General features: G+C 38.3%; 1 protein-coding gene across 1 annotated transcript; it reads right to left on the reverse strand.

Annotated features, from left to right (window-relative positions):
* Nucleotides 1-8,021: 8,021 nt before the first annotated feature.
* On the reverse strand, nt 8,022-8,998 carry LOC100654650 (olfactory receptor 2H1-like). The gene has a single exon (XM_003421802.3). The coding sequence runs from the start codon at nt 8,965-8,967 to the stop codon at nt 8,035-8,037; it is 933 nt and encodes a 310-aa protein (XP_003421850.2). The 5' UTR covers nt 8,968-8,998; the 3' UTR covers nt 8,022-8,034.
* Between the last annotated feature and the right edge of the window lie 829 nt (nt 8,999-9,827).

The raw sequence follows: 9,827 nt of genomic DNA on the forward strand, positions 1-9,827 counted from the left end.
ACACAAGCCATCACAGTATGACAAATTGACAGGTTCATAGGACTAATATGTAATTATACCTAATTATAAAGCTATTAATCACATCAGTTTTAATTAGCAGTAAAATAATAAACAAATTTGATGATCAGTTATATACAAGAGATTGAAATAATTTGAAACACCTTTGTAATGAAACATTATTCAGGCACTGGTGTTATTGTTTGCATTTATTGAAATGGAAATATCTTTATGCTTTTTAATGAAATAGCTGGTTAGAAAAAAGTAGCAAGTCTCATTTACTCAATTATGTAGCTAACTTTTAATAAGAAAGGTATTGCTTTTTCTTTTTTCATCTTCTTCACTCACAGAATTGAATGTAGGAACATATACACTGAGGGCCTGGGTATGAGTGGAAGAATTTGTCTATGATGTTGTCTGACTGGGTATACAGAAAATGTCCAGTTAGGACACTCCTTCCTTTATGCTTCTGCCCTGAGAAAGCCCACTTTGAGATACTATACAACTCCATGTGCTAATTAGCAACATAGAGATACAGATCCTCCAGTTCGTAAGAGAACATATAAACTACGTACCTTTCATTTTTTTTCTAATCTGATTTTCTCTAGGGACTATTTTTCAAGAAATATCACTTTCACCTAGCTCATGGGTGTTAGGTAGTGATTTTGGTTTTAGGGTAGAAACTTTATTATGCTCAAGTCACTAATTATCTTCCTCTCTGCACTCGGACAAAGGTAAAAGAGAGAAGGGGAGCAACTTAGTGAATGTATGTAACCTGTTTTATTTTCTCATATCACCACATCTTCCTGCCTCTTGAGGTGCTTCCAATTACACTGGTCAACATTGACTGATTCAGCTACTTCCTTAAATTACTTAGTTTCTCCTTCAGATTCCCATTCAGCAGTTCTTTCTTTCTTTTTCTTTTTTTTTAATTTTTATTGTGCTTTAAGTGAAAGTTTACAAATCAAGTTAGTCCCTCACAAAAAACCCATATACACCTTGCTAAACCAAACCTTGCTACACACTCCCAATTACTCTCCCACTTAACGAGACAGCCCGCTCTCTCCCTCCACTCTCTCTTTTCATCTCCATTTCACCAGCTTCTAACCCCCTCCACTCTCTCATCTCCCCTCCAGGCAGGAGATGCCAACATAGTCTCAAGTGTCCACCTGATCCAAGAAGCTCACTCCTCACCAGCATCCCTCTCCAACCCATTGTCCAGTCCAATCCCTGCCTGAAGAGTTGGCTTCAGGAATGCTTCCTGTCCTGGGCCAACAGAAGGTCTGGAAGCCATGACCACTGGGGTCCTTCTAGTCTCAGTCAGACCATTAAGTCTGGTCTTATGAGAATTTGGGGTCTGCATCCCACTGCTCTCCTGCTCCCTTAGGGGTTCTGTGTTGTGTTGCCTGTCAGGGCAGTCACTGGTTGTAGCCGGGCACCATCTAGTTCTTCTGGTCTCAGGATAATGTAGTCTCTGCTTCATGTGGCCCTTTCTGTCTCTTGGGCTCATAATCACCTTGTGTCCTTGGTGTTCTTCATTTTCCTTTGATCCAGGTGGGTTGAGACCAATTGATGCATCTTAGATGGCTGCTTGCTAGCATTTAAGATTCCAGGCGCCATTCTTCAAAGTGGGATGCAGAATGTTTTCTTAATATATTTTATTATGCCAATTGACTTAGATGTTCCCTGAAACCATGGTCCCCAGACCCCTGCCCCTGCTACACTGGCCTTCGAAGCATTTGGTTTATTCAGGAAACTTCTTTGCTTTTGGTTTAGTCTGATTGTGCTGACCTCCCCTATATTGTGTGCTGTCTTTCCCTTCACCTAAAGTAGTTCTTATCTACTGTCAAATTAGTGAATATCCCTCTCCCACCCTCCCTCCCTCCCCCTTCTCGTAACCATAAAAGAATGTTTTCTTCTCAGTTTAAACTCTTTCTCAAATTCTTATAATAGTGGTCTTATACAATATTTGTCCTTTTGCAACTGACTAAGTTCACTCAGCATAATGCCTTCCAGGTTCCTCCATGTTCTGAAATGTTTCACAGATTCCTCACTGTTCTTTATCGATGTGTAGTATTCCATTGTGTGAATGTACCATAATTTATTTATCGATTCATCTGTTGATTCAGCAGTTATTTCTGACACCTACCCTCTATCCATATTTCTCAAATATCATAATTATTCATACCACAAGAAGAATTAGAAAAATATACAGGGGAAAGTATGTTCTTGATATCTTTCGCCAAAAGTAAAAGGATTTTCCCCAAGAGAATTCTTCCTCCAAAGAGAACTTGATAGTCTTTTTCTTTCTTTTTATAATTCAGATTTGAAAAGATATCAGGAAGGGAAAATAGTTTTAAAATACTTTTAAGGGGATAAAATAACACACACACACATTTTCAGATTCCAATCTCTGATCACTCTTCTTCTCAGATCCTGTTAAGACACTCTGTTAAGTCACAATTTTCAGGTCTGAATCTTGGAGAAGCCAAACGCCTTCAACCTCACCTCCAGTTTATAAACTGGTTCTCAGGGGACGAAGAGAATAAATCTAATCTTCAAGAAATCAGAATAGAAAGCTTTTTTGCTAAGTAATGGGAAGGGGTGGAAAACCTCTTTGAATATTGTGAGAATATTGTAAGAGAAAGAAAGGAGAGAAATAATCACACGATTTTGATTTCATTTCTGATTCTGAGTTAATAAGTAGTACACTCGTCAACACTTACATAATTTTTATTCTCCTTTGGAAATACTGAAAAATTGAAATAAACTATTTCTAAAGGTACTCTGTGTAAGGGTACCATTATTATTCTTTTCTTCATTTTTTTTGTTTGTTTTAAATTACAAGAAGATGTTAATTGATTCAGGTAATCGTACTGATTATTAAGCATTTGGCTGCCATAATCCACCAACAAAAATTTAATTTGATTGTGCCTACATTTATTAATATATTATGGACACATTTGTTAAGGCCAATCAAATCATGTTTTGTGAACAAAGACAAGGTCTACAAAGATAACTCTTAAATTACCTTAACAATGTCCTTCACATGAGATCATGATTTTCTTCTCCAATCTGTGTGTGTTTTTTTTTTAACCACCGCATTCAAATCCATACTGTATTCAACTAGTTATTTGTATTGCTTGTCTGACTCAAAATGGCCAATACCAGTCCATTTCAGCTCACCAATGCTTAGGATATCAATGTTTATTTGTTCCATTTCAGTTTTGACAATTTCCAATTTTCCTAGACTCATACTTGGTACATTCCAGGTTCTGATTATTAATGGATGTTTGCAGCTGTTTCTTCTCATTTTGAGTTGTGCCACATCAGCAAATGAAGGTCCTGAAAGCTTTACTCCATCCACAAAATCAAGGTCAACTCTACTTTGAGGAGGCATGACGTTGCATTCATCATCAAAAAGAACATTTCAAGATCTCTCCTGAAGTACAATGGTGTCAGTGATAGGATAATATCCATACACCTACAAGGAAGGCCAGTTAATACAACTATCATTCAAATTTATGCACCAAACACTAGAGCCAAAGATGTAGAAATAGAAGATTTTTACGAGCTGCTGCAGTCTGAAATTGATCGAACATGCAATCAAGATGCATTGATAATTACTGGTGACTGGAATGCAAAAGCTGGAAACAAAGAAGAAGGATCAATAGTTGGAAAATATGGTCTTGGTGATAGAAACAATGCTGGAGATCAAATGATAGAATTTTGCAAGACCAACAACTTCTTCATGGCAAATACCTTCTTTCACCAACATAAACTGATGTCTATACACATGGACCTCACCAGATGGAACACACAGAAATCAAATTGACTACACCTGTGGAAAGAGAGAATGGAAAAGCTCAATATCATCAGTCAGAACAAGGCCAGGGGCCGACTGTGGAACAGACTATCAGTCGGTCATATACAAGTTCAAGCTGAAACTGAAGAAAATCAGAGCAAGACCACGAAAGCCAAAATATGGCCTTGAGTATATCCCACCTGAATTTAGAGAACATCTGAAAAATACATTTGACTCATTGAACACTAGTGACCAAAGACCAGACGAGTTGTGGAATGACATCAAGGACATCATCCATGAAGAAAGCAAGAGGTCATTGAAAACACAGGAAAGAAAGAAAAGACCAAGATGGATGTCAGAGGAGACTCTGAAACTTGCTTTCGAGCAGCTAAAGCAAAAGGAAGAATTGATGAAGTAAAAGAACTGAAAAGAACATTTAAAAGGGCCTCTCGAGAAGATAAAGTGAAGTATTATAATGACATGTGCAAAGAGCCGGAAATGGAAAACAAAAGGGAAGAACACACTCGGTGTTTCTCAAGCTGAAAGAACTGAAGAAAAAATTCAAGCCTTGAGTTGCAATAGTGAAGGATTCTATGGGGAAAATATTCAACGACGCAGGAAGCATCAAAAGAAAATGGAAGGAATACACACAGTCAATACACCAAAAGAATTAGTCAATGTTCAACCATTTCAAGAGGTGGCATATGATCAGGAGCCGACGGTACTGAAGGAAGAAGTCGAAGCTGCTCTGAAGGCTTTGGTGAAAAACAAGGCTTCAGGAATGGATGGAATATCAATTGAGATGTTTCAACAAACAGATGCAGAACTGGAGGTGCTCACTCATCTATGCCAAGAAATATGGAAGACGGCTCCCTGGCCAACTGACTGGAAGAGGTCCATATTTATGCCTATTTCCAAGAAAGGGGATCCAACCGAATGTGGAAATTATACAACAATATCATTAATATCACATGCAAGTAAAATTTTGCTGCAGATCAATGAAAAATTGCTGCAGCAGTATATTGACCAGGAACTGCCAGAAATTCAGGCCAGTTTCAGAAGAGGATGTGGAATCAGGGATATCATTGCTGATGTCAGATGGATCCTGGCTGAAAGCAGAGAATATCAGAAGGATGTTTACCTGTGTTTTATTGACTATGCAAAGGCATTTGACTGTGTGAATCCTAACAAATTATGGATAACATTGTGAAGAATGGGAATCCCAGAACACTTAATTGTGCTCATGGGGAACCTTTATGTAGATCGAGAGACAGTTGTTCTTACAGAACAAGGGGATACTGATTAGTTTAAAGTCAGGAAAGGTGGGTGTCCCAGTTGTATTCTTTCACCATACCTATTCAATCTGTATGCCGAGCAAATAATCCAAGAAGCTGGACTATATGAAGAAAAACGGGGCATCAGGATTGGAGCAAAACTCATTAACAACCTGCGTTATGCAGATGACACAACCTTGCTTGCTGAAAGTGAAGAGGACTTGAAGCACTTACTAATGAAGATCAGAGACCACAGCCTTCAGTATGGTTTGCACCTCAACATAAAGAAAACAAAAGCCCTCACAACTGGACCAATGAGCAACATCTTGATAAATAGAGAAAGGATTAAAGTTGTCGAGGATTTCATATTACTTGGATCTGCAATCAACAACCATGGAAGCAGCAGTCAAGAAATCAAACAATGTATTTCATTGGGTAAATCTGCTGCAAAGGACCCCTTTAAAGGATTAAAAAGCAAAGATGTCACCTTGGATACCAAGATGCGCATGACCCAAGCCATGGTATTTTCAATCACATCATATGCATGTGAAAGCTGAACAATGAATAAGGAAGACCAAAGAAGAATTGACGCCTTTGAATTGTGGTGTTGGCAAAGAACATTGAATATACCATGGACTGCCAAAAGAACGAACAAATGTGTCATAGAAGTACAGCCAGAATGCTCCTTAGAAGCAAGGATGGCGAGACTGCACCTTCCATACTTTAGACATGTTGTCAGGAGGGATCAGTCTCTGGAGAAGGACATCATGCTTGGCAGAGTACAGGGTGAGCAGAAAAGAGGAAGACCCTCAAGGAGGTGGATTGACACAGTGGTTGCAACAATGAGCTCAAGCATAACAACAATTGTAAGGATGGCTCAGGACCAGGCAGTGTTTCATTCTGTTGTGCATAGGGTCGCTATAAGTCAGAACCAACTCGACGGCACCTAACAACAACTACATTTGTATTGAAGTGATTCCCTAGGAATAATCTTTGTTAAAGCATTTATTTTTTATAGAAATAACATTTTTAAAATATAACACGCAACAAGTATGTCTAAACAGGTTCTAGAATTAGAGACAATAGAAATCGTGATAATTTTCTGTAAATAAATATCTAGTTTGAACATATGGAAAACAAGGCCAATATTTTTAAATGTAAAGTATTACCAAAATTGTTAAGTATGTTATTAGAAGAGATAAGAATGTTATACTCAATATGAAAACAATTTTGTATATTCTATCAAGTTGCAATATCAATAAAAACGAATATTATATAAATGACAAAGACAAATGCTTATTTATACAGCAATCTGTTTACTTTTGTCAAATTTAAATATTCAGATTTAATGACGAGGCTTAAACTTGCGTTTGAGTATTTACCTCAGATTCCAGGTATAAAGCTAAAGTGTTGATCAAAAGGGATTGAGAGTTACTCTAGTCTGATGAGAAATGCGTCTGATGAGAAATGCATAAGAGAGAAATATTCAGCCTCATGGCACATATGTCTTGGGGGCTTCTTCTGTGGGTGGGAGAGATGAGAAAAATCTTTGGGTATGCTTAGTCCCAGAGGCCTCTGTTGAATGAGCAAGAATCAGTAATCCTCCCAAGTAAGGCAAACCGATCATTGTAGGTTTTCCGATGGGCCTTCACAGTTTCATGTAAACTGTGGACAGAACGCTCATTGTGTAAACTACTGTTGAATGTGAGACTTGGAAACAATAGGAATCATTTCTTAGGTAAACTCAATTTCTGCAGTTATTATCATCCCAGCCCTATCTCCATGAAGTAGATTTAGTTCTACAATGTGAAAATAGGTTTGCCATAACTACGTCAGTCTTGTTATTAGTCATTCCCTACAGCAACAACTCTAGGATCATGAAAGTATACAAAACAAACACATGCACAGAGGTATAGATATCTTTTTTTCACAGACTATTTACAAAGTAGGGAAAAGGGAGACACGTGACATTTCCAGAAAAGAGGATATGAAGTATTTAGAGTAGGTAACTTCAGGATGTGTTAATAAAAGGATAGTTCACACCTAATTTCATTTAAGTGATTTAGCTCTGCTCCTCCTAAATGAAATGAGAAAACATAATGAGATGTACTTAAAAAGTTCCCACCCAGCATCTGAGGAATTGTATGAGTATGTTGTACAGGGAAAAAAAAAAAAAAAAACTTTAATACTGTTTCAAGTTAAAACAGAACTAAGACAATTGCAACTGGGGAACCACATAGCCCATCAAAAATTGAACCAGGTAGTCCCGAGGCAGTTTCATTATACAAGTGTTCTTACGGAGTAAAATAGGAACCAAAAAATAGAGTGGGCAATTACAAGAAAATCAATGAATGGTATAATACTCACACGCTAATTGGTTACTCATTATTAACAGTATAGTCAGTGATTACATACAATTTTACAGGGTGCTTATATCATGGTCACAAGATGATCGTGGGTTTTTTTTTTTTTTTTTTCTTTCTTGTAAAAAAAAAAAAAATACATTGCTGGCACCAGAACTCAGACAGAACTCTTCCGGAGTATGGGTATTTTGAGGTGTCTAGATGGTCATTTGGGAAACCCTGGTGGCATAGTGGTTAAGTGCTACGGCTGCTAACCAAAGGGTCAGCAGTTCAAATCTGCCATGTGCTCCTTGGAAACTCTATGGGGCAGTTCTACTCTGTCCTATAGGGTCGCTATGAGTTGGAATTGACTCGACAGCACTGGATTTGGTTTTTGGTTTGGTTTAGATGGCCACTTGATTAAGGCATCAACGGGCATATGTTTTCACATGCTGGTTTTGACCACTGAGGAAAAATATGTTTTCCTCAAAAAGTATACCTGTTAGTCCAGAATCCAGATTTAAATTAGATAGCATGGTCAGCATATTATGCCTCTGTCTCACTGACTCCCATGAAAGTTGTCTTCTCCTGATAAAAGTATGTTTCACATTTCTCCCTATCTCAGGTCACTTGTCAGCAGCCTTTTCAAAGCCCATTTAGCCTCTTTGTTTCTGAAGGTGTAGATTAAAGGATTAAGTGAGGGAGTCACTACAGTATAAAAGAGGGTGAGGAGTTTACTGTGCTTCTGTGTGTACTTGCTATTGGGTTGTATGTAGAAAGAAATTAGAGTTCCAAAGAACAAAAGCACAACAATCATGTGAGACCCACAGGTCCCAAATGCTTTTCTTCTGCCTTCAGCTGATTTTATCCTCAGCACACTCCTCACAATGCAGCCATAGGAGACCAAAATAAGTCCCAGAGGTATAACCACATAGAGGACACTAGCTACGGAGAGCTCATTTTCCAGGAAGGTTGTGTCCACACAGGCAATTTTAATAAGGGCGGGTGCCTCACACATGAAATCATCCATTGTGTGGTGGCTGCAGAGAGGCAACTGGAAAACAAGAATCGTCTGAACTGTGGACCCCACAAAACTACTGATCCAGGCCACAGATGCTAGTTGCCAAAGAAGCTTGGGGTGCATGATGATCCCATAGTGAAGGGGTCGACAGATAGCACTGAAGCGGTCATAGGCCATAACAGTTAGGAGGATACACTCCGTGGAGCCCAGCCCCAAAGCAATGTATAGTTGGATCCCACAACCAGTGTAACTAATGGTCTTCTCAGGGCCCTTGAGATTCCAAAGCATCTGTGGGACAACACTGGTAGTGAAACAGAGGTCCAGGAAGGAGAGATTAGAGAGGAAGAAGTACATGGGTGTGTGGAGTTTGGGGTTCAAGTATGAGACCAGTATGATGGCTGTGTTCCCCATCAATGTCAGAATGTATATGACAGAGACGACTGGAAGGAGAACCATCTCCAACTGAGGCTGGTCAGAAAAGCCCAGTAAGATGAAACCTGCTGGGGTGCTAACATTTGTCCCTTTCATGGCTTCTTCATTGTGGGTTGTCTTTTTTGGTCATTCCTACTTTAGTCCTGCAGGAAAAAAATAGGGTACCATAACCAATGGAAAAATTAGAAAGCAAATAAAACTTGAGCATTTGAAGACAGTAAATATAGGGAGAAACAACAGATAAAATAATGCAAAAAATTATGATAGATTGATTTGTTATATAGACAGACAAATGCATAAAGCAATGAAAACATCAAATGCATTGAAAGAAAACATAAAAATAGAATTAACATTAGAATCATATCTGAAAACAGATTTGAGATATATGCCAAACTACCTGAAGAGGAAATACATAGACTATGTATATACTGTAGAAAGGCAAAGACCCTGAAAATAAAATGTTTTCTACATATATTGATACATAATTGTTAGGCAATACGTAGAACAGATAAATTGAAAGACGCATGCAGTGAACAAGAGTATGAGAAAGGTTTTATGCAGCTGGAGACATAAACACAAAATAAGAATAGTTAGAAATATTTGAACAGGAAGAGTTAGATACGACTATCATTAAATTTTTTTTTTTTTTATCATTAATACTCATTTCTTTCATTGCTTTCCAATGAAGGAAATAACTACTGAAAGTTGTTGTTGAAGCTAGGTGCAATCAAGTCAATTCAGTGCTGACTCACAGTGACCCGATGTCCAACAGAGCTAAACACTACCCAGTCCTGCACCATCCTCATAACTGTTGCTATGTTTGAGCCCATTGTTGCAGCCACTGTTTCAGTTCATCTCATTGAGGGTCTTTTTCTTTTTCGCTGACCCTCTACTTTACCAAGCATAATGTCCTTCACCAGGGACTGGTCTCTTCTGATAAGATGTCCAAAGTACAT

Source organism: Loxodonta africana, chromosome 1 (assembly GCF_030014295.1).
Source record: "Loxodonta africana isolate mLoxAfr1 chromosome 1, mLoxAfr1.hap2, whole genome shotgun sequence".
NCBI classification, from domain to species: domain Eukaryota; kingdom Metazoa; phylum Chordata; class Mammalia; order Proboscidea; family Elephantidae; genus Loxodonta; species Loxodonta africana.

Excerpts from the sequence above, each read along its gene's own strand:
- LOC100654650 (XM_003421802.3), bottom strand. The coding sequence starts at position 8,967 with ATGAAAGGGACAAATGTTAGCACCCCAGCAGGTTTCATCTTACTGGGC.